Source organism: Aplysia californica, unplaced genomic scaffold (genome assembly GCF_000002075.1).
Source record: "Aplysia californica isolate F4 #8 unplaced genomic scaffold, AplCal3.0 scaffold00134, whole genome shotgun sequence".
Classification (NCBI taxonomy): domain Eukaryota; kingdom Metazoa; phylum Mollusca; class Gastropoda; order Aplysiida; family Aplysiidae; genus Aplysia; species Aplysia californica.
The window spans coordinates 526,782-553,210 of NW_004797404.1; the positions used below are offsets into that span (position 1 = coordinate 526,782).

The 26,429-nt window shown below is 38.2% G+C and overlaps 1 protein-coding gene across 1 annotated transcript in view; it reads right to left on the minus strand.

Moving 5' to 3' along the window:
• Window positions 1–5,076: 5,076 nt before the first annotated feature.
• LOC101861358 overlaps window positions 5,077–26,429 on the minus strand; it is a 29,073-nt gene continuing 7,720 nt past the window's right edge. Inside the window, exons 6-12 of the mRNA XM_005096658.3 lie at window positions 25,626–25,740; window positions 23,585–23,798; window positions 21,217–21,390; window positions 17,580–17,728; window positions 14,316–14,425; window positions 11,778–12,383; window positions 5,077–7,913 (exon numbers count right to left, since the gene is read on the minus strand). Of these exons, the coding sequence (XP_005096715.1) occupies window positions 7,703–7,913; window positions 11,778–12,383; window positions 14,316–14,425; window positions 17,580–17,728; window positions 21,217–21,390; window positions 23,585–23,798; window positions 25,626–25,740 (1,579 nt within the window). The 3' untranslated portion in view covers window positions 5,077–7,702. The remainder of the gene's footprint in view (window positions 7,914–11,777; window positions 12,384–14,315; window positions 14,426–17,579; window positions 17,729–21,216; window positions 21,391–23,584; window positions 23,799–25,625; window positions 25,741–26,429) is intronic.

Consider the following 26,429-nt stretch of genomic DNA (forward strand, 5'->3'; position numbering starts at 1 on the left):
GGACTGAACTCATGTCTTTCCTGTCTAACTGCAAATAGACTGACCAAAGCACCAAAGATGCCTTTACTCACAGCTGAGCTTCCTGTCAACTGAAATGAGATAGTATAGGAAGATCTTGCTATCCACCACACAAAGCGTTTGAGCTATGTAGTCATCGTGTCGTTTGAAGACAAGTACAGTTAAATAGTCTAGTATGTGAAACATCAACTTGTTTTTTAGCAAATGCCATGTATCAACTTTGTATGACAAAAAGAAGAAGAAGAAGAAGAAGAAGTAAAAAAAAAAAAGAAGTAGAAGAACAAGACATAGCAGCAATAGTAGTAGAAAATGAAGCCTATCACAGCAGCTACAACCCCAGTGAGAGCAGCAGCAGCAACAACAATTATTGAAGAAGACAATTCTCAAGGACAATTCCCGAAACAAAAATAATACAAGCCTAACTTCTAGTTGTGTATACCTAATAATTTTTCTGACTAAACCAAACATAAAAAGAGGGCAGTAGATCTAATTTCTTTTGAGCCAAAATAAAGCTGCAAAAATGTTGGGAGCACAGCACATGACACCTTCCCTCATTGCCCGTGATTTAGCTTAAAATGGCGCCTCTGTAGTAAACTTGAAATACCTACTGATAAAAAAACAACTTTTACCTGCGAGAAAGCCTATAACTCTGCACCACAGTTCACAATTCACGCAAAAACCGACAGAAAGCAAGCTGAACCATCGGGAAGGAGAAAAAGGTAACAAAAACAAGAGTACCTTGGAAGCAGCAGTGGCTACTCCTAAGATACAGTTCACTGTTGAACAATGTGTTTTTTATGGTTGAAACAATATTATATTGAAACAAAGTCCCCTGTGCAGACACAGAATCTCTTCTGCAAATGGTTTAAAATAACACATAAAAGAAAATACCAAGCAAAGTGACAATATTTAAGAGGGTGGCTGACTTCAAATCACATGGCTCTGTTGAAAATAAAAACAAGAGATAAAAAATGTTGGTCTCCCACAGTGGGAGACCGAAGCAAGTGTGCACTCCTGTGAATGTGGCAGTAGTGATGGAGTTTGGGAGCCAAGAACCTAAAAAGTCAGTTCGTCGTCATAGTACTGAATTAACCATTGCTAGAGAATCTGTTACGCACATGCTGAAGTATGATCTGAAGTTTAAACCATACAAGATCCAGGTACATCAAAGGCTCAGCGACGCCAATGCAGCAGACAGAGTGACAGTGTCACAGACAATTTCGTCAAGCGCCTCAGAGCGTGTATTTCCCGAAACAGACGTCACATGGAGTAAGTGCTCTACCTTCCTTCAAAATTTGAATTTTTATTGGTAAACTTGTCACAATAAATCCGGATGGTGACCAAGTGTCTCTGTGAAATGTAGTGTTTTTGTCTCTATTTTTACAGTTTTTATGGTGGTCTCCGTGGGCAAAGGTTTTTGGGGGGGTCACCTGGTAGGCCTACACCAGAGTGCACAGTCTAGGATGTAAGGGTATAAGTCTATGGGTACCAAAGATGCTAAATGCAGGAATTGAGATTTTAAGTACTGTCATCTTGGCTTAAACTACTTAAGAGTAAAGTTTTATAGTTATACTGTCACTGATATAGTTTAGATCACTCAAAATGCAAACTGCTGTGTAAAAGGGCAAACTCTGGTAGTGCAGATCCCATTCCTTCTCAGCAAAAAGATGGAGAAACCTGAGTTTAAGCATCACATCCCACACACCGTATCGGTCAAAAAAGGGGAAACAAATGCAAAAAAGGAAATGGGGTTGGTGGTAAAAGAGTGGAAGAGAGAGAGAGAGGGAAAAGAGAGAGAGACATGGAGAGAGGAAGATAGAGAGAATCCAAAAACTTGCACCAGTGCTGAGTTTGCGTGCTAAAATGGCATCTCAGTTACTTGATGTGTATCAGCAAAAAAGGACAAAAAGGGTAGAAGATCCCCAATAATAGCAAAAGCAGAAAACTTGAAACAAAAACAAGCAAATGCAGAAGTATTTAAAACAATCCTTTATTTGGCATTTTTCAAAGGGGAAAACCTTTTCACCACACAAGACGTTTATCTTAGCAATAAAATTGAACTCCTTAGATGGAAAAAAATCATTAAGTTTTCTACAGATAGATTTTTCCAGCTTCCACTGTTATAAAAAAGGCATCATGTTTTAAGAAGAAATTTACCTTCGGTAGAAAGAGCCAAAGAAGTAACTCTGCATAATACTTTCCACATGGGGATGGGGTTCGCTTTTGTGTTCGATACATCCTGGTATCAAGCTACTTATTAATGCACTTTGTTCCAAGTTATATAGAAGAACCTGTTAAAAAATAGGTAGTTCATGAAAGTGTACTAAAAATGAAACAAAATTATGATTTAGAAAAACAAGCACTCTGGAAAAGGGCAATTCAGGATATTGCCAGTTCAAGCATGAGACCAGAAAGAGCTAAATGATTAGTTAAGAAAGAATATTTCTACTTCTCTGAACCTTGGAAATCCTGTTTTTTTCAGATGTTTCTCCTTTCTCTAACGACCAAGTCACTGAACCAGATGGGGGACGTCCTCATTATTTCACAATGACCTAATTTTATGGTCTAAAAGCACACAGTAACTTTTTTTTCTGTTTCTATAGCCAAAATGGCTCTTTAAAAAAAACTTTGGTAAAAAAAAAGAGTGTCATACAACTGAAATTTGTAATTACATGTAGATGTGTTATTCCATGAATTCCAGGACTATCGTTAAATGTAAGAGAAAATGGAGCGCTTGTGGTCTAGCGATACAGCGTTCACCTCTCATTCAAAAGGTCCCAGGATCAAAATCTGAAAGTGACGAAAAAAGTTTTCTCCTAGAAAATTTGCTCCTTTTACTTCCTTTCCTCTTCTCTGGTCCTGTTCTGTCATCTTCTTTCATCTTCACTTTCTTCCTTTCCTCTTCTCTGGTCCTGTTCTGTCATCTTCTTTCATCTTCACTTTCTTCCCCCCCCCCTCTCCTCGGGCCTCCTCTGGGCTCCTCTCTCCTTTACTCCGACTCTTTCTACTGTATCTCTTCACTCCTTCTTTCTGCTGTCTTCAAGCCACACCCCTGATCTTAGGGTAAGTAAAATCGAACACCTAGCCTTCTCAAGTAATTGTGAAAAATCTCAGAGGTCCTGTGTGCAAGTTGTGCACGTTAAAGATCCCTTAGTGGTCAGAAAATTGATAAGAGTAGGCTTCCACTGCCACCTGGGCAAAATTCAAAACTAATTCTTACTAAAACTGAAAATACTCTAGTTAGTATAAAAACATATTGAGTACCTTCGAAATCGGAATGTGGCTGCCTGAGGGAAAGGGACTTACAAAGTAGGAAAAACGGTCATATATGTAAAAATCAGTTGCACTGCAGATTGAAGAACCAACAGTCGACTACCCCTGAGATCTAGCAGGGGAACGCAAAGAATCTTCGTTTTAGTAAGCGTTTTACTGCACTTTCAACACTAAGGTCATATAAGTGCTGAAGATTAGAGGTGTTACAAGAGAGTAACAAACACAAAAAAGGAGGAAGAAAGATAAGGACGATAGATGTTTGATAGGAAAGAAGCAAACCACACCAGAGCACCCGCCAACCTCCCACAATGCAAAGAAGATGAAGAATGTCAGAGAAAAAAAAGCCAAATCCAAATAAGTAAAAACAGAGATGGAATGTATAATCAGAAAGTTGGCAATATTAATTATGTCAATGCTCTTCATTTTATAAAGACTGCTTTTGCTGGTATGAGCTTAAGAGATCACTTTCGATGAATCTTTGAAAGGCAGTCATCACTGACCAAGAAATATGAAATTACAAATATAGTGCTAAGCTCAGGATACATTTCCAGTTTGAAAGCATTGAAAAGTGAAATGAGTCAACATATTTTCAAAGAATCACTTCATTAACAGGAAATACTTGTGAGACTAAGGATGGTAGCAGAAAAACAACAACCTCACAATGTCACTCTAATTTGTCAAAAGACATGATTCCTTCATTAGTGGAGACAACTTAATTCTTCCTTTGCTTTTAAATCATGGTATAAGAGTTCACTGGAAAAGAAAGCACATGAATTTCTCAAAACACATATTTACATATAAATTCAAATGTGTCGATAATTTCTGAGGCAATAATAAAATCTTTCTGTCTTTGAACAAAATAAGTTCAAATAAATAATTTGGGATTACAATGCTGGAAAACTCTTGTTCATTCAGGTTATTTGCACCATGGTCCTTATCTGGAACTCTCTTTCATCTCAAAGGTGACTCAAGTGACTGACAACTTTTTACCCTTTCAAAAAACATTCCATAGTAAACCAGCAAAGGTAACATTGTTTGAATCACAACAAATAGCTCTGTCAGAAACAAACAATTAATACATGCATAGCAATAAAAAAAATAATGATAATCAGCAGCATATTTTAACTCAACAAACACTGATTCTAAAAAATGTAAAGCTCATCTGAAGTTGGTCTGGTCAGATGCAGAGAAAAATTTTTTAAATAAAAATGTCTAGAAAAACTATCTCATCTTCCATATACCTCTCAATCAGGGCCATAATCATCTGAAATCAGAAGCTTCTATAAGTGTAATCGTAGGGAGTTAAATCCCAAAGAGTTCGAGAAATTTAGCATGGGAAGTTTCCTCCAGAAGGCAGTATTTTCACATTCTCTAAATACACTGATTCTAGAACCTAATTACCACTTCAATATATCATCAATATATGCCTTTCAAACAAGGAACCCACAACAGGAAATAGTAAGTGGATGATTTGTCTTGAAAATTAAATTATATATACAATACGTTTATAACACTAGTTCCCAAAAGCTTTTATTCAATAGTTGACATCATTCCAGTACTACACATTGTACACACACACAAAATTCACACTGAAAATATAAGTTGCATCAGCATGACTTTCTGACCGAAAGTCCTCTTCTGAAAAAAAAAAAAGTGGGGTTGAAAGCTTACATCCATTCGCTGAAGCTGCTCCTATTGCTTTCGCGATATTATTTCTCTAACATTCAAATATAATGGCATTTTTTTTAAAACCTGTCTACAACCAGCTTTTTCTGGGGTTTTTTGTTTGTTTCAGTCTAGAGTGGATCCAGTCCTGATTATTCAGAATCCTTTTTGACAAGATGAGTTTCGCTTTGCCAGACAGGTTTTGAGTATGACAATGCGGTAAAAACTTACATTTACTTGGTGGGGAGCTTGGAAGAATATTTGATACTTTTATAATGGACAGTCAAGAATTAAGTACTCTCCCTGTAAAAGTTTTACCTACTTTCAAAATGACCAATAAATTCTCAGAGGTGTACTTCAGTTCTGACGGTGCAAAACAAGATTATGCAAATAATCGCATGCACACAAAGTTTTCACAGTTGGTTTAAATAATCTGTAGGACAACAAGAAAATTAGAATAAATGAGTACAAGAGTCTCTTCATGGAATTTCACCATAAGACAAAGCAATACATAATCACTATGACTGGTACCTAAAAACAGAAACGCAAGGCTTCCAATCCGTGCCGTACATGGCAAAATGACAGGTTTGGATATCAGGTTTTCACACTCTTAACCTATCCACAGTGTCCATTCAACATGTGCAACAACTATCACACCTCAGGCAGGAAGCAGTAAAAATGTCAGCCCACAAATATGGTATTATCACAAATTAAAGATAATTAAGTCAATGGTTTGCTCAGACTGTTCAAATTGTTGTATAAAGAACCAGTACCCAGTACCTTTCCTAGTATCAGCAGCAGTAAATGACATACAAGATGCATGCCATTTGCTTTTCTGTGCAATATTTTTGTCTCAAAATTATATATTAACAGCTTTTTCTCCATCTTGTAACATGATGGTGCCCTCTGATTTATTTGAAGATGCTCAAACTCCTTTGGTAGCTGCCCTCAAAGCTGAGAGTCACATAGATCAATTTCAATTCAGTCTAGGTCTAGAATTTTGATCCAACAGTCAGGTTTAAGCAGTTATCGCGATGACAGGCCTACCAGTAGTGTATGTAGTGTAGAGAGAGAGGGAACTGGATTATACAGTGAAGAGCGAATTAGCAATGATGATTCAGAACTTCAGCGTGAAGTGTCACCGATCCATTTTACTTTTTTTTAAAGCCTCATAGGCATGTTGCTTTGGCTCACACTTTGTAACTTGTATTTTGTTGTCACTAACAGGCATGATGCAATTGTTAAAAGTGTAAATCAGTCTCTTAGCACAATCCATTTACCTGTCTGTGAACCTAAAATATTTTTTATTGAATCTTTTAAATTTACCCAAAAATAATGAGTTTTTTGGGGTGCAGGGGATGCAAGTGGGGGAGCAACCAATAAGAAAGAACCTGATAAATCAGAAAGCCTAATAAAAAATGAACAGATAAAAACATCCAAAAAGATGGGCAAACCTGAAAGAAAATGATCCAAAAGGAAAAAGAAAAAGAGGTTTAATCTTTCTTTGCACTGGATAGAAGGAAAAAACTTCAATAGCCAAGTAAAGAATGACATTTGCACAATACGAATCATACAGATCATGGATGACTACATAACTCAAACTAGTTTTCCAAAAAGGAGACTGTAAGTTGGTCAACAAATGAGAACTTTACATAACTATGATCAAGCCAAATTTCCACTTGAAATCTAAATCTTTTAATACTTCGAATACTCTGGATAAGATCTTGGCCGGCAGCCTCTATGCAGTTTGGTTTGAGACCAGCAAAATCAGACTGGATCTTCTGCCCAAGACATGCAGGAGTCAAGGGAAATGATAGAGCAGATAAGCTAGCAAACATAGGAGTGCTTACCCTTGACCCTCCAACTGTAGTAGCCCTTGTCCAAGATCACTTAGCCAGCAGCCGTGAAGAGGACTCCTTCACGAAGGAGGTTGTGATTGAGAAAGGAGAAGGAGTACAGCCTGGTGAAAGTAGGAGGAGCAGCTTGCGGGACCCCATCAGACGCTACAACAACCAGCTGATGATGGAGACAATCAGCCTACCCGCACTGAAATGGAGCCTCATGAAGAGGGGCAAGGGAGCATGGAGCACCCCGTTTTCATAAGACCCCAGTTTTACATTCAAATCAAATCAAATCTAAATCTTTCTTCATGCGTATACATAAGTATTATAGTGGGCACAAAGAGCATCACGTTTCCTTTACAGGAGATATGGAAATCTGTCTCTTAACTTGGTGAGAAATTCTCAAATATTTCTTTGGTTTCTTGGAAAATTATTTTTGAATATGTCATGCTCTCATATTTTCAATGATCACACATTGATAACACCATCATCATTAAAGTCTTGGAAGGAATTTGAAAGGGACAGAAGTGAAAATAGTTGGACTGCTCATAAAATGGTTTCAACTGTATATCTTTGTATTGCAGTGTAACCAGTTTCTTTAAAACAATAGCATTTCTGGTCTACTTTGACAACACTGAAATGTGCTCTAGTTTGAATCATGAAGGTGAACATACAACAGTACCCAGTTTATAGGCAGCAAGGTCATTTTCAAGGTCATTTTCCATGCCATATATATTATCAGTTTTTTTTTCAGAGCAAGTTTGAAATATCACAGAAGAAGACGATAAACATAATGTATACAATGATGGTGTCATTGAAGAGTGCAGCAAGCCATTTCATACCAGAAAAGACAAACTGCACTACTCAAGGCACCTGTGATAATTTTTCAAATAGTCATTTCAGAGCTATGAATTTTTGGGTGGATGTGGCAGGAGTTTGGGTGTCTCGGGCAGCTGTCGGGCTATTCTGGGTTGTGACGGTAATAGTGGTACGTTGCCTCGAGACACTGAGGACATGGCTGTGGTGGAAACCAGTCCTGATCGAGATGGGGGAGGAACAATGCTGTTTCTGATGACTGGCGTCTGGGAGGACACAGGAAGTCCAGTTGGACCGACACTGTTGGGAGAAAAAATAAAACAACAACTACATTATTAGAACCAATGGAAACTATCCACACAAGTTGACACAATAAAAAGAAGAGGAAATTAACATTTTCAACACTTTACCTGCACTGTGGAACAGGCTATTGTTGAAATTTACTATAATGTAGAAAGTGATGATGAAGATTTCAGTTTTTTTAATACAAAGTCTACATTATCATTTGCAAGATATAATGAACAATGGTGACAACCAATCAAATCACAGGAGAAAAAAATCTTTCTCACTATCGCCAGTCAAATTATTCAGCAGAATGAATTAAGCTAAACAGATCTCTACCACTGGATGTTAACACGTCTTTTGTTTGAGATATACTTTTCAATATCCAGGGCATAAAGTGAGCAAGTCATAGCCCTTCAAAGAAATGAACTGTGTCACACAGCCTCTGGGGAAGTTTTCTTTGCACATGGGAGGGGGGGGGGAGGGGGGCTTGTAGTTAATCATGTCTAAAGGATCAAGTGTCCAAAGATGTTGTACACCTTTTTCAAGACATATTATTCCATCAAAGTATAGAACAAGTTCTTACATTCAAGTAAGACATGGCAAAGGTATGATCAGACTTTTAATTTAAACAACAGAAACACTTGATATAAACACTTTGCGACTTTCCATCAATTGGAGTTTATAACCTTATAACCTCTCCAGTGTACAATGAGTCTACTGTGCCTCTTTGCAAGACCTGGCACTACTGTTAGTAAATAAGTGGACTTTTTTCCTACTTATCAAGCCATAATCCTAGACATGTTCATGGCCAGGTGTAAGCACGCACTTGTGAAGTGATGACAAAACAGTGATGGGCATATGAATTATCCTACAGCGCCTATGGTGAGGTGGCTTGGGATAACTATGCAACACTAAGGAGAAAGGTTAAGATTTATAAATGAGACACATCTTTATCATGACATTACATATAGCCTGATTATTATTTCTTTTCAAAGCTTGCATTATTTTACATCAGGACATCATATCAATAGTTCCCTCGTCATGAAGGAAAATACTTCAAGAAGACAATCCCAGAGATACAACGTCTGTGTTCACACCATAAGCTTACTAAGGGCCATATACAAAATCTGTGTTCACAGTCATTGAGGGGGCTCTCGTGGCCTAGAGGTTAATGTTACTGCTGCCTTTCAGCCACACCCCTGATCTTCTGGTAAGAAAAATCTACACCTAGCCTTCTTGGACAAGGGCCAAAAATCTCAGAGGTCCTGTGTGCAAGTTGCGCACGTTAAAGATTCATTGGTGGTCCAAAATCGATAAGACAGCCTAAGTGACAGAATGACGAATTCTAGGCGTTTGAATTACGTTAATCAACGCAACTCGACGAGCTCCAACGGTCGCTTGGGCATTTGAGTAATGGGCAAAAGAAAATCATAATAGTTTTTAAGAGTAATTATAAAGTTCAGAGGAATTATTTTAGCTATTTGGTTGGGTCTTCCAGGGCAGGACTGCTTTTGGCCTCATGGAGTTGGTAAAAAAAACTGTTCATCTGTTCATCTTAACGTTCAATCTGTACAGGATGTTTTTGATCAGTGTGTATCAAAAGCAATGAACGTTTGAGACAACGGGGTCGTTTTTGTTTCAGCCAGGTCTAAATGGTCCAGAAATTTAACATCAAGGTTGGGGGGGGGGGGGGGGGGGGGGTAATCGTCTTGCAAGATTATTCATGAACACATAGACTATACCATTTTTCAGGGACCTTTTGATTACACTCTGTGTGCTGTCCACTTTCATTTGCGTTTGTTCTTTTTCAAGTTATTTGTGTTCAATAGTTTTGATTTATCTGATGCAAATGTTGCTGGTTGCATTTGACAAGATACCATTGTGGTCTGATAAGCACAGCCATCACTACAGCCATGTAATGAACGTGGTATTTATTGTCAGTAAGCTTCTCCAGGAAGTTACTGACAAAAGAAGAGAATTCATTGGCAATCAATGGTCCTTCTCCTTGGTGCCAAACGTGACACTTCACATCTTTGGTTACGAAATTAAAAAAAATATACACAGCTAATTTGGTCCTGTTATGATATGGTGCGGCAAATGCGTTCAACACCATACTAATAAATCTGCTTCCAAGTTCATGCACACTCGACATGATCTGGTGCCTTTCACTGGGTTTTGTGCAAGCTTCAAGTTAGATTCTTTCTCCTACCTTGCATACACCACATTGATCCTTTCGACATACAACAACAGGTTGCTCTTTTTAAACATCTCTTTCCATTTTTTTTGGTACTCTCTATAAAGGCCTCTGAGGCGTTGAAAGTATTAGTTAAGATAGATTTTGCCTGTATTTGTCTGTGTAAATGGAAAGCAATTTCGTCAGGTTTGTCGAAGAATTACTTATCACTAAAATGCTTGTCCTCTTCTGCTCTCTGGTAATTTGACATCGTGGAGCTGCATCCCCAAGTCATGTAAACAGTTTTACAACAGTCATGAATAACCAGTGTGAGGGCAGTTGCATGCAAATTTATTGTTTTGCATGTAGGTAGAATGTATGAGATTTGTTTCAAATTGAAGTGTAGAGATGGAGAGTTGAAGTTGAAGATTTGTTGAAGAGAGAATTTTCGGGGCGAATATGTTTATTTATGAGTAGTTTTTTTTCGAGTGACAAACTAAGTATCATCTACCCAGCACTGATAAACTAATCAATGATTCAAAAATGGCAAATGACAGACACAGCAAATGGCGCACACTTAAAGCAAATTAAGAAATGCGAAAAGTCGCTATAAAAATATTTTCCAATACTTGTACCGAATGTGAAATAAGCGCTCCTAAGCTGTCAATCATAGACTTTCTTATGCAGTTGCAAGTGCCATAAAACCTCTACTAAAACAAAAAACAAAAATCATAGACTATTTAAAAATTCATTCGTCAGCAGCTTTTGCCACAATTTACCGACTTAGTCAAGTCAGTATTAACGTATTCTTTGATGCCATCTTGCCCTTTCTCAACTACACTTAGACTACCAAACCTAGTGATAGATTACGCAAACTGCCTTGACAAAATCTTTTGGCTATCAATAGGGTACGATCTGAGTCGAAGTTAACAAAGGAAGTACCTTGTTTCGACGTTACCCTCCAGTCTGTTTTGACAAAGGCCAGTCATGTGGGTCACGCCGCCTACACGACAGGAGAACACCTCAACAAGTCACTGAATCTGCGTGATTCAACCGCCCATTTGCCACCCGGCTGCAGAACTGGCACTTGGGCGGTTGAATCACGTAGAAATTGTGAACTGATGTGAAATAGGCGATTGATTTATTGAAGGATTGAAACACTTTGCAGTTATCTTTCAAACTCGGGATTTTAATATAAGGTGTATCAAAGGCTGTACTATATAAAGGGATCAAAAAGTGATTTTCGAAAATGTTGTCACTTAGGCGGTTGAATCACGCGGCTAGCGATATATTACATACTTTTTTTTTAAAGAACAAAGATGAAAGAAGCATGAATGATGTCAGAAGAAGCAGGAAGGTCTCATGAATCAGTACTGTATGAGCTTAATGCCAAGCTAGAGACAAATGGGTCTTTTTGGAGGAGTACTTGGCCCACATGTAAGAGAAAAGAAGAAAGGAAAAGGAAGGAAAAGCGACACAACAACTACAATGTAACTAAACAAAAAAACAAAACAAAACCACAACACATGTACTTATGAAAAAAAAAGTCAAAAGACACAGAGAAGTATGAGAAATAGTAGTCTGGGCCTCAAGGTGGTTTCCTGTATCTTGAGTATTGAGCAGCTACATTTTATGGTACTTTTCAAGAACAGACTACTGGGGTTTCCATGAAAAGATAAAAACATAATTTTTCAAACAGCTCTTACCGTAATCTTTTTGATCGAGGAGATGGGGGCCTCTCAGTTTGTCTCGCTCTCAGGCTGTTGATAATCTGAGCCGATGTCGGGCTGGGAGCTCTCAATGGAGCCAAGCCTCCTTCACCTTGACCTCTTGACCTCGGTCTTTCTGGGGTCATCCCTTCTCCTTCAGACCACGAGTCTCCCATGCTCCCCTCTCGTGACCGTGATCTCGCATAGCCAGAAAATGAAGCCAGCGAAGATCCTTGATCATGAAAAACTTCGGCGGCCGGGTTTGATTCATCCTCATCATAATCATCAGAATGAAATCTCTGGCGATATTCTGAATCTCCATCTCGTATTTTTGAGGCACTCAGTCTTGAGCTAACACCCTGAGCTCTGAGTGAAGACTCAGCACTGCCAGATGGATATCCCACTGAGTCCATCTTCTTTTTGCTGCTCTTTAGCCTCAAGTCAGCACTGTGCCGTTGCTGTGATGAGCCTGGCCTGTAGTCGATTGTTTCCCTTGGCAAGTCGAAATCAGAGTCTTCTTCACTGTCAGAAACCTCCACGGCCTCATCATGGTCCACCACCAGAACCTGAGCTTCTTTAGTCTTCAGAATATCTTGCATCCTCCTGACATAAACAAAGAGAATTCACATAGTTATCTTTCACTGATAGTGCCACACTTGACAAGTTCAATATGGTCAAAAAAGAGTAAAACTAGGTAATCTCATTCCTTTGCCTGAGTTAACGTAAAGCACACTGACATAAAAACCAGTCTCTTAGTGCTGCCAAGAAGAAAGACAGATAGAAACATGTGAGTGTTGGTAAAGATATAGCATCTACCGTCACCGGTCCCTTCCAACCACAAAATGGAAAGTTCATGCACCATGAAAGACACAGAAAGGGATCAGCAATAGTAAAGTGAAAAGTTTAACTTGTTTCAGATCTGTAAAAATTATCTTTTCTGAAGAAAACCTTACAACTTGACTATAAGAATATGGAAGAATATAACTCTTCATTAAGACCAGCTATTACACCTATCGATAGACCGAACACATTATTCATCAAACAATCAGTAGAAACAATAACACAAGGAAAGTGAAATTAATAAAAGTCCATTACTAAAGAAAGTAAGTGCTCTAGAGAGTATGACAACACCTTCATTACATAAATCATAAAGTGCGCACACTGATAGTCCAGTTGATTTTATACTGGACTACAGTGTGGATGATCATGAATCGAATCCACGATGAGGTATTCTCGAACTTGGGTGGTTTGAGACGTCTTCAAATCTGTCCACACACTTTGATCAGTCCTATTAAATGTGGACATTCTCGTTACTAAAATAAAGGTGAAATCCCCCCATTTTCAAAAGCCCTTTTCTCATCAAGTCTTATAAATGGAAAAAAGAACTACACAACACATCACACTCCCAAAAGATATCCAGCATGCGGGTCTTCAAAATCGTGCGGTTTACATAGTGAGAAATAGTTGTTGTAAAAACTGATCTAAACAGCAATGCTTAAACCAATCCTTTATATGGCACTTTTCAAAATAGAAAACCTTTTCACCACACAGACATTTTTCTTGACAATAAAATTGAACTCTTAAGATGGAAAAAATTTTCTTTGGACAGATTTTTCCAGTTTCCACGGTGCCAAAAAGACATTATCTTTTGAGAAGGAATTTAGCTTTGGAATCAAAGAGGTAACAGCGTAATACTTTCCAGAGAGAATGGGGTGTGTGTAGGAGGAGGGGGGGGGGTGCCCAAAGGACACATTCTTTATTTACAAACAGTCAGTTTTAGTCCACATTTTTCAAGAGCAGAGATCAGAAAAAGTGCAATGGGTCCTAGAAAGCTATAGAATAGCTATGAAAAAAGAATTCTACTTCTCTGAGTTCTGGAAATCCTGTTTTTCAGATGTTTCTCCCATCCCCAATCAACCAAGCTACTGGACCTGATGGGAGATGTCCTGTTTTTTTTCACAATGACCTACTTTTATGATCTTAAAGCATGCAGTAACTTTTTTTTTGCTTCCATTGAAAGAAATGAAGGACTGTCTGAAGTCACTTAACTTTTATAAGTATAGTATCACTATTGAACCCAATCCAAGCTAACATGGATCAAAGCACTTTAAACCATAAAACACTCATAAAAAGGGAAGAGTCTGACAGAACAGTGAGAGTGGTGTGCAGTGCAGAGCAGAGATACAATGCACTTATATGAGCTGTCAACTCATAGTGACTGAAAAAATAGTGGTGCAACCATTCTAAAGCAAACACAAAAGTGAAATACTGGAACAAAGATAAACACATTTAACTTAGGAGTCTCATCCAAGGAAAGTGTAAATGCACAACCTTACACTGATTGTGTTAAAAATAAAATGATAGTGCTTTCATAAGCAAATGATACAAAGAACTATGAAAGGGACTGCTGACATTTATTCAACATATTTGGAAAATATACAGAAAAACACATTCCGGTACAACAAAACTGTATACCACAAAAATACACACTGAATCAAGTTCACCACATTAACATTTCAAGTGTTGTTCTCTTACTTCTCATGTTCAACTTTCCATGATTGCAATTCCTCAATAATACTGTTCATTTCATCTTCAGCTTTCAATGGAACATCCTCAGCATTTTCTGAGTGATTGAATATTGCTCCCTGAAAAATACAATTGAATAAAAAAAAAGTTCATAATCAAACTCTTAAAGACGAGATAATCACAACCATCTCATTAAATCATTTTGAGCATGTTTAGAATAAATTAAAAAAGAGTTTACAGCAAGTTGAAAAATAGACTAGAAGTGTGTTACGGAATTAGCACGTGAATTGTGGGAGGGGGAAAAGAAAAAAGCTGATATTTATGTTACATACTGTGTGTATCTATGTGTTTATTTGATGAGCAATTGTACCTACTGTCCCAAACTCGATGACAGCTATAGAACATTTAATAACTTCTCCAGATTTGCACAGATCTGCACCAAATTTGAGAGGAGTTGTGTTTGATCGTTCAAATGCCATGATCTAAGCTCAAATCTGTACTGGTCAGATTGGCACCTCTGAATCAGCTATGTCCTGGAGTAACCCAGGAAAAACCTTTTGCATTAGAAAATATTTCAAATCCAAAAAGAAAATTCAAATCTGTTATTGCAGGGGGTAGGAGCTGATTCCCATTCAACATCTTGTACACCTTCTCAAAGTGCAACCTGAGGGTTGGTACAAACAGTCCACAGTAGGGGACGTCTGTCATAAAGCTATTAAGGAAGGGAGTAAGCATTAACAAAACCGTGTGAAACGTGGAATCAGTTCGCGCTCCAGTCAAGACAACACGAAAGCAGTCTGATCGAGGACTTAGCAGTAAACAAGGCTTGTCAAAGTCTCAGACTTACAGAATTTTAAGGCATGATTAGAAAATGGAGATATATCACATTTTTGTCCTTCAAGAAAAACCCAAGACAATGCTTTGGAGGGAAAGACAGTGAGTACGTGGGTTTTAAAGACAAGTAAGACAGAGAGAGAATTTTCAACTCTCTGCTCACTTTAGCAACGAGGCTCATTTTAACGGAACTAGAAAAGTCAATTCAAGAAACTCTGTGCATTGAGAAACAGAAAGACCAGATGATATGAATGACAGGAGCTCAGAAATCCAGACAACGACTTTGTAAGAGCTACCATGCCACAGCAGTGTCAAAATGCTGCACTAAACTAGTCAGAACATGGAAATGCATTGCACGGAATAGGGGCCGGAGCATCTTTTGTAAAACTAACAGTTCTAATGCAGATTCCTTTTTCAAGCAATAAATCGTGTAACTGTCTGTCCAGATGTTCCTTAATGTTTCTACCAAAGGACTTTGATGTATTTAAAGGGATTTTTATTTTATTCAGCTTTTTCTGGTGGTCATCAAGTTTGGGATACACTGTACAAGCTGTAATTTTTTATCAAAGGCATTGAATCAAAATACATTGCCTTCTTACTGCTCCATACCCTGTGAGTTCCCTGGTCACACACCTGAACATTTGTTAGCTCCATCTCAGCGAATGGCGGTATAAATCTAGCACTCACCCTAAGGCAGCTGAACTGCACAAGTCATGTCGTCTCACCGTGTCAGGGCGAAAAGGGTTAACTCTTTTTATCCGGGCTACGAGTATACTCGTAACGAGGACCAGTCCGCGCTACGAGTATTCTCAGAACAGCGATACGGTCTCGTCAAAGAAGCTAGTTCTGCTTGTAATTACCAAAATACGCAAATACGGCGATGCTAGCTCTGCCTGAATATTTTAATTTTCCAATGAACAGTGGTTTCTTTGTTTTTGATGGGTGTAGAAGCTTGAAAGATGTCTCAAAAACGCACATCACGACCGACGAAGTACTTTTTGAAGTTGCGCTGGGTTGTGAGGGGGAATGATTCTAATTTGATGATAGTGACTCTGAAATAAGTGCCGTAAATTCCTTTGTGGATGATAAGAAACATGACTTAGACTCATGTAATAGCGATTTAAATCATGGTGAAGGGGTCAGTACTGGAATCCGTGTTCGATGGGTAGGGCTAGATCTAGATCTATAAAATCCAATGGGACGTCGTGGGCGCGGCAATCAGGGTCAAGTTCGAGGGTTGAATATACTTCAAAATCTACATTGTGCTATTGGTGTATTTCCTAACCACATACATTTACAAAAACTACATTCAATTTCTAACATAACTGCCAAATTTCCTTAAAACCTTAGAGTAAAAGTAAGAAATATAGCACTTTGAACTATACGCACTGACCTCCGACTCATACGGCGCGGCGGCCCCAGGACGGGTACAGAGTCCGTGGGGGTACGGCTAGGATAAAAAGAGTTAAGGTAAAAGTAATGATTGATTTTAAGCTGAACATAAATCAGTTACTCATACTAGCTTCATTAATACTTTATTTACCCAATGAAAGAAGTGCAGTTTCATTTCAAGTGACTCTGTAATACACTGACTCAATTCACAGAGCCCAAAAACATAGATATTAAAAATGCTTCCTGAAAAACATTTTACTTTAAGAGTAAGGCAAATTTACTCCAAAGTGAAATTGAGAAAAAGAATGTTGTGATCCAGTTAAGAAATCCTATTAATATTCATGTTCAGATCTCAAACTTGCATTTATTCAACTCTGTGGGACTACAGAACACAACTAGAATGGGGTACCTCACTCGAGCCATCTGTACCCCTTAAGAGGCTATTGAGAAAACAACATTCACAACTGAACATTAATTTGCTTGAGACCCCTGAGATACTGACCACTAAAAATACAAGACAGCCATAATTCTCGCGAGAAATTGACTATTTAGAGAAATACATGTCTTTCCACTCCTTCACTTGCGGTAAACAAGGAGAAAACCGTTCTAGAAATGAATCTAGGAAAGTTTGTCGATAGCAAGTAGCACCATGAATTTTAAAACTTTCTGTGAGAACTTGAGTCAGAAGGACTACCCCTGGGGAGGACTTGTCACAGCCTGTCCCCTCTTTGGGTCTCCTCTACACAACCTCTTCCCCCCCCCCCCCCCCACACCACCCCCTAACCTCAGTGGGTCAAGGTAAAATTTAAATTAAAACCCAATAGCAGGTGATAGCCCTTTTGCGTGTTCAGTAACAACTGGTTCAAGGCGATGGGACACAACCCTTTACTTCTCTCTGTGAAGATTCCCACACCATGGTGTTAGACTGGGTTTGATAAATTGGACTTTGTTAGTGGAAAAGAATAACTCAAGCTATCTGAAGTCCCTTCCTATGCACCTTCCAAACAGCCTCACATATTCAAGGTCATTGCCGCTAATTCAACAAACCTTCTGCATGAGTTTGCTCAGTCCCTTTTGGATTTCTTCCTTGGACCCTGCGCCTCCTTTTCTCCTCTGTCTCAAGGCTTTGGACGGGTTTCCACAAATGACTCCACCAATAGTGAGTTCACTGGAGGACTCTATGCCTTCCACAGCATCTGTGAACAGTTTTGTGAGAGTGAAAAAACCTGCCCTTTGATAAATCACAACAAAATTATGTTGTAGAGGTGTTATTCAAAATTGTAACTGTAAAGGAAATAGTTGAAGCAAAAAGGAACATAGCCCCACACCTTATTAGAAAAGATGAGCATTGTTCATATTATCCCATGGAGGAAAATATTTTCTCTAAATAAATTTGGAACTAACAGCAACAAAAATCCTGCTTGTGCTATGTTGTAGAGAACCTTTTTCTTATTAAAAAGAACAATTGTCTACAATAAATAAAGGGCATAAACATTGTGAAATTGAATGTTAAAAATCAGAAAATTTAAGGCTTTCAACTGCGATGTGAAAGATATTTCATATTTTTGTTCTTGTCACAGCATGCCTTGAGCCAGTCTGCCAGATGACATTATGCTGCCATAATAATACTTCACTGTTTTTACTCAAAACATTACCTAGTTGGCATTTTTACTTGATATAAGATAAACATGTTAGGGGTACTGTAATTAATTTGTGACCCCTATTGGCATGTCTTTCAGTTTCTAATGCATATCAGGGTAGAAAGGGAAAATAGTATCCATTCATACGACAGTTGTTTTTCTTAAAATGAAAAACCAAGATGCACCTTTAGTGAGTGTGTTAACTATGGTATGGAAAGCCTTGCAAACTCTCTTGATTCAAGACAATGTAGACAATGAAATCCAACCATCATGTATTAACAGAAAGTTTTCTAGACTTTTTATCGTCTTTGAAAAGAACAACAGCTTTCTAAGAGAATTCCTATCTCCTTCTCCAGTGAATATCCTTATCAGTTTTGCTACCAATCCATAAAGTTGACCCTCTTCACTCTTCGTCCTCGCACTACATCAGTCCTTTAGCACCACAATTAGTGTCTGCAGTCCAAATAGAACACCACTGCTAGTGACCTTATAAGTGTCAACAGGAACAAAAGTACAGAAAAACAGTTTATAACGGTCAACTGTATAAGACAATCACCTGTACAAACGGCCACTTTCAAGTTCCTGAAGGCATTTTTTAAAAACATAATAAAGACACTGTGTTTGACATCCACCTGCCTAATAAAACCATATTCCTTCTCAACCATGGGTGGCTGTCTTAGAAAAGTTCGATTGTTTTGTGCACGGTTGACTTATACATCTCAAAATCGTTAAGTTCTCACTCTTATGCTGTACAAACAATAAAGCACTCTTACGCTTGATTCTGTATTATAGTGTGGGCATATCGGACACATTCTGTTTCTGTTCTTACTGACATCATCTGATCCAAGCATTGTCCATCCATTGCTGGATGTAGCCCTCGACAGTGCTCTCCAGTACAGGCTATCTTCAGTTTGTCCATGCCATGTTATAGAAAAGATTTCTTAAAGTCACCCCATTATCTCCAGGATAGTCTGCCTGCACTTCTTCCTTGTCCGTATCTTGGAAGCTACTATGTGCAGCTCTTTGCCCATCTGGTATCTGAACACCTTACTATATGCCCTGCCCATCTCCATTTGTTTTTAAATGTAGTTCTAAAGCGTATGTGACACTCTTTTTCCTTCTCACTTCTAGGCAAGATACTTTGTCCTCGAGTTTAATCCATTAAGCTCATTACACCAGTATATCAGTTCAACTTTTATTCTCTATTACACCCCAGCACTTTTTAACTAATGCTGAGATCAGACACTTTGATTGTGAGTTTTGCAGAAAGACGTCTGTACCTATAATGCATATATATATTTTATAATTATTGTTTCAAATTTTACCATTTTTCATTGAACTAAAAAATCCTGACACAAAATGTCCTTGAAAGAAATAGTAACTGCATCTGAAGTGCTGAACCATACTGGGGAACTTTCTGAATTAGACACTCAATTTAGATTACCCAAAAAGCGAAACTTTGAATCAGTTTTAAACAACGCAATAGATCTCAATTTGAAATTTAATGAAAGCATTAGATCGAGAAATAAAATGAAATTCCAGGAAGAGGCATTTGCAGTCATTACAATCAACCAAACATCCTGTCTAACAACTGATCTACAACCTCCTCTCAAAGCATTATGGCACAGTCAATCTCACACTTTCTCCAAAAAAGTCCACTATGTTGAAGAGCGATTTACAGAAAGAAAGTTATGGGATCAAACTTAAAAACATTCAACTGGTCGTTTTCACCCAAGAAGCGTGATAGCCCTATGTATAGTATAGGGCTGACCCATTTTGACAGGGAAGCGCGCAAACCCTATATAAAGGGCATAGACCCTCACTTTCTGTAATGAAAAATTTCAGTGTTCCTTATAAGGTAAATGACGTATTAAATTGCACATAAAAATTATAAATAGTGACCACAGAGTTTGCAAATTATTTTGAATTCGTAACGCATCCCTTGCCCAGATATCAATCGATAAAGTGGCACGGTCCAGCTGAATGACTACATTCTGTTATCGCTTGTTCCGCGGTGCAATTTTACTAATTGACAACTTCGTCCCGTTTTACACTTTATTTGTAATGGTATGATTGCCTATCATTTTTTAAGGGGTCATTCTATCAGCTTTGAGAAAAGATATGGTTTCACATGTCTTTTATCATCTGTTGAGCCGTGAATGGTCATTATTTAGTAGCAGGTATAAATCTCAGCTGATACCCCCACCAAACCCCAATGTTTACAACTGATCAGCCGTGGAGGCGAGGCATTTGGGACAAGTTACTTCAGATAAAACAGTGCGTGCTTTCAGGGTGATTTATCCTTTAACCCATTGCACCCGCAATACGAGTATACTCGTAGCTGCCACGTGCTTCTGTCCATCCAGCTAGGACTACAGTCGTATCAAAATACCAGTCCACAAAATCGAGTCTGAACCACTTATCCAGGTTTCTATTGAAAGTAACAGGTCGCTTGCGGCTTGTAAAAACATTTGCTAGCTTGTTTTGATCCAGTTTTTTGTCAAGTACGAGTCAGTTTTGTTGTTTTGTTACTGCAAATCATAGCAAAAAAGCAAGCACTGAAATCTTCATGGACGAGAAAAAAAAAGCAACCACAAAAAAACAAAACAATGCCAAGGCTATTTTTGTGTTTGTTATAATACATGAACCATGTTTTTAGTTTTGTTTTAAGCATAGGCGGCAAAGAAAGCAAAAGTAGACATAAATCTAAAAGAACAAAGCCATCAGATTGATTTTAGAGCCTTGAAAACTTCGAAGAAAAGCTAGACCTAGACAACAGATTTACTATAAATTGCTATGGGTAAATCGAGTGCCGATGAGTCGCAGTCGGACGAAGAATATATCTGTTTTCTCAGCTCTTTCCTTCGTCTTTCTCTCTAATGATATTTGGCCCACAATGTGTGACTAAGGTTAGTAATAGTGTGTCGAATTCAGACCGATTTTTTTCCCCCGGCTCACGGCAAGCCAGGTGGACACAAGTGCACTGCCCGCGGCAACGTCGGGTGAATTGGGTTAAAAGACAGCAGATAAAAATAACAGCATACCACTAGAAACAGGGCGGACTGAAGCAGACGTCCCAGGCCTAGTGGGGGTGCTGGGTCCGCTCATGGTCTGTGGCCGGCGCGAAGCAGAGAGAGGACGAAAACCTGAGGAGGGTCGGAGGGCAGAGCCAGGGCGGTAGCTGGTGGCTGGACGGAGAGCCGCCGATGGTGGACGCTCTGGGGAGAATTTGAACAAGATGAAGTTCAGCAAAAAGTTTCATCAACACACTCTTCGCTTTTGTAAGAACATTCAGAGTAACATGCAAAAAAAAAATGTGGACATGAAGGCTGTCTTCTTGTCCACCTAGCTGTCAGTATCTCTTCAGTAGCAATTGTGTTTTCTACAGAGTAAGGTGTTGGAAATACAATCACAGCTTCAAGGGTTCAATTCTCAGCTCTGAAGGGCATACGCTATTTTAAAATCTATCAATGTTTCCACAATATTAGGTGATTTCTGAAACAGTAACTAATAAATAAAACTTCACAGACTGAGGGATGAGGTCAGGACAAATGGATTCACTCTTAGAAATAAGCATGTCTACTGAGCTGATGCGGCATTAATGCCATTGTGGTGGCAAGTCTACTCAGTAGACACTTGTGGTAATCAAATGTAGGAATGAATAATTTCAATCTTATCCAGTTCAGCTTTTTATGAGAACTTAGAAAAGGGAGTACAATTATGTGTGATCTAAAAAAAAGTGCACCTGAAAGCAGTTTATTGCATATATTTGTGTGGTTTGTGTTAAATTACATATTAGCTTTCTGAATGTAAATAAAAAAAGGAAAGGAAAGACAATTAACTTATCAAAAAAATTAAATCATATAAGGGTGGAAAAAAGCCACAGGGCAGTTTTTTTTCTAATATAGACAGTGAATATGAATATAATGATTCTTCATAGTCCAATGTTGATCATTATGTTATTCTTGACAACAATTACTGTGATTCCAGTCAATCTCAAACTAGTGACAATGAAGTGAATTACACTACATCTAGTAGCCCTGGTTCCAGCGTTGAGCGCCCGGTATCTTATTTATCTGGTCTGGTAAAGTAAATAACCAACTAAAGGAAAATGAATGAGCAAAGCATGGCCTCAGAGTCGTGCTATTCTTTGTGCAGCTATAAAAAGAGCAAGGCCATTTTTTAGGGGAGTGAAAAAGAGTGTAAGAGAAATGCATACTTCATGGGAAGAAATGACTGAAGATGAACGTGCAAACTACCAGTCTATTCCTCACAGTTGTGACACAAAAAAGCTTGTAACAAAATTCATTATCTAAGGAAATATCAGGAAGATGACTGTGCCTATTTACAAATGGCTACACTACCCTGCAAGACTGATTTTGAAAACCTACCTGGCTGATTTTCTCCAATAGAGGCCAGGAAAATGAAAAAAAAATGACAGTGGCTTCTATTGTTTCTGCTCATTTTCTTCTTTTATCATAAATATCTGCTAGCCTGTCCAATCTTCATACTTTTTAAAATATTCTCCTTGGTAATACATGCCTGTAGGATTGAAAATATATTTTTCTAAAATTATGAAATTGCTAATGTATGCTTATTTTCCATTAAAGGTGTGTGACAAGACAGGGAATAGGCCTATGACTTGTAAGGGTCAATCCATTAGTTAGATTCATGCAGAGTGAGCTAAATTCAGTAATGTCATTCCAAAGCCCCGATATCTCATGCCACCCCCAATAAATTTCATAAAGATAAAGCTAACATAAGCAAATTTTAAAACTTACACGCTTTTTTCCCCTATTGACACAATAAATAATTAAAGAGGTGGGCTGCTTCCACTCTACCTGTCTGGGCCAACTCAGGCTGAGAGGAACACAGCCGAAAAACGGAGATACTTAATAAAATTTTTCACGACACAGGAAGCTAACTCATGTGTTCTACATGCCACGGTGAAATGCCTAATCACTTCACCACAGTTGTCGTTCAAAATAAACAGCTGCAAGTGCTGCTTCTACTCTTAATAGTCCCAATTACAGCATTGCAGGAGGCTCCACACATATCATCACTGACTAACGGGCATGCTTTCCCTTCACCTCCAAACATCTGTCCAAAGACAACCGATGCTCCTCCATTTTATGGGTGTAGGATGAGCACAGACTCGCCATCAGCAAGACTGCACCCTGAAAAGTTGTAGACTATAGATCTGAGGTAACATGAAGGACGGATATTTTACGTTTGTTTCTTTGATTAAAGAGAAGCACATCGACACAATAGTGGTCAGTAAGTGTTGGGAAAAAGTAAGACAGACAGATAGAAACAACAGAGGGAAAGTAAAGAAGGAGAATCCATCAGTGGGGCCCTCCAACCACCCACAAAGGTATTTTAAAAATTAATTTGAGGAAAATTAAAACCAACCTCCAATTGCTTGAGCTTCATTGGATACTTCTTGGTTTTCACTAAACTCCTGCTGTAAGAAAGCATCTTTCTGTAGTTCTTCCAAGTACGCCCAGTCTTCATCAAACACATTGTGTTTTATCAGGGAAGAGGACGCTTCATCCAGCCTCTCATCATCCAGCACCAGTAGATTTGGCAAAAGTTTCTTAATTGTCTGTCTGTAGTCATAGCCAGGCTGCATGATTGCAGGATGGAAAATATCAGGGGAAAAGAAGATATAGTCAAAACGTGTACTCTGTATCTGATAGTTATACTCTAGTTAAATTCCAGTTATATCTGCCCCTGTTCAGTTATATTAGCAAAAATTTTGACCAAACCAACCAGTCATAAGTACACAAGGTCATAGAAAAGTTTGAAAATGTCCTTTCTGCTTCAAAGTCTAGAACGAAAAATCAGAGAAAAGTACGCATGGAGTTTTAATGAGCAAAGTTAAGACAAGACATAACTTTCTAATACATTATCACATGTGGTTATGAATCAGGCTCAATTCATTTGTGGAGCAGTATTAATTCCAATTCTCACAATCTTGAAAATCTAAAAGAAAACGATTCAAACCATGGTTGAGTGACTATAAACCACTGAAAAGATAGAATCAAGCTCTAAAACTTGTACAAGGTTTTGTTTATAGGCGTGACATGACTTCTAAGATAAAATTTGATAAGAATGACATAGTATTGGTTCAAAAGATATAGAAGGAAGTCAGAGCCTCAGGGTCTAAGGTAATATTCTATTCTAGCAAAAAAAAAAAAAAAGCCACCATCATGAAATTAAGGACAAAGAGCATACTTCCGTGCTCAAGCTATAAAGAAAAAGCAGACTGATAATAGTAGAATGTCCTCAAGGTATGTTTAGAACTAAAAATTTCCACTAGCAATACTCTAGATTTACAGTTCGGAATAGGTACTTATATGTACTAAAATTCATCAGGTTATTTCCAATGAAATTTTCTGGGACTAGTTCAGAAGTCACATTCAACTATGAAACTCAAGACAAAAGTACCAAAGTCATTGGAAGAGCTAAAGATAATTGATTTTAAAGCCTGCGCAAAAAAAATAAAAGTAAAAAGATGTTACTGAATTTAAAATAAAAACATCAGAAAAAGAAGAAATGCATTAACAAGAAGTAGGCAGTTTCATAATCTTTCAAATACTTGCAAGGTGGGCTTTGAAATGAGCTAAGATGAAAGCGCAAAACATCCAGACTCATATCTCCAAGGTTAAGTTCATTTATCATTTAATACTCTCACAAACACGACACTCTCTGACTTTCAAAATCAAAGCATAAAATTGCATTAAAATATAAATTAATGCATTAACTTTCCCAATATCTTGTCAAAGCTACGTTAGTAATACTTTATCTGGACTGAAATGTCTTTGTGAACACCATCACAGGCTTGCCAACTTTTTCAAAACCCAACCAGGAAAACACAACATTGCAAGATAACACCAATTTGCATAACAATGAGCAAAATTACATAAAGTAAGACTGGTTTTGGTGAATGTGATAAAGCCCTTAACCCTGGCAGTGCGGCAGCCCTATATAAAGGGCGTGAGGCGGGTCATCCAGAGGCGTGATGGCCCTACATATAGGGCCGACCTACTTCGACTGGCATAGACCCTGAACTTTTTATTATGGAAAATTTCACTGTTCCTTATATGGTAAATGACAAGGTAAATTGCAGGTCAAAGTTATACATAGTGACCATTGAGTCTGCAAGTTATTTTGAATTTGTAGTGCGTCCCTTGGCCTAGAAATCGATTGATAAAGTGATGCAGTCGAGCTGAACGACTGCACGCTATGTAATCACTTGGTCGGCTGTGCTATTTTATTAATTGACAACTTCATTGTGTTTTGCTCTTTGTTTGTACCGGTTATTTCCGGTAAGACAGTGCTCGCTTCCAGCCAGGGTTAAAGTTCAGATTTCCAAATCTGGGACAGTCCTGTGAAATTTGGGACAATCGGAAAGCCTGCTATCAAAACACTCAAAGGTATAGGTGGATACCTCATCATGAGTAGGCGAGGGACAAACGCAGATTGGATTTCCATCCAACGCTAATCTCCTTAGTCTTGGGCAAAGGGATAGATATTGAACTTGTGTGATGTCATCAACGTTATTCCTGTGATTTGGAATAGAAAAATAAGTAAAGACATGATATCACAACTATTCCACTGGAAAATCTTTCTAAATGATTGTTAACTCATAAAGATGGCGAAAGTACACACATTCTCACACTGGTACACACACACACACAAACACGCACACACACACACACACACACACATGTATGTAAAAAAATTTAGAATTTTGTTAAATTTCTAATACATGGTAAGAATGACCAATCAAAGTATCAATTTTCAGTTTATTCGCAGGATCTACCAATTGGCAAGACTATCTCATACAAAGTGATAAACCAGCTGAAGAGATTGAGACACAATCTTTGTTTATATACCCTCCACCCACACTCCCCCCCCCAAAAAAAAACCTATTAAAGTCAGTCACGAAACAGTTTCCTTTCAAGAGGTAATATGTGTCACGATGTGGTGGAATCAGGCACACATCAATTTTTGAGCTTGTAGAGTTATTGGTATTATCAGAAAGCTTATTCATTTGCTTTGCTTTAAATAAAAATAATATCTATCTAGCTTGAATAGCAGTCAAGATGTTTGCAATTGAAGAAGGTGGGGTAGCCTGATGTCAGTCGTAAGATTAATGAGAAAATGGCAACCAAAGTTTGATAACTTCAATAGCGTAAGAGTTCTTGAAAACTGAAAATTACCTATTTTGTGTCTTTAAACAAGTTTTTTT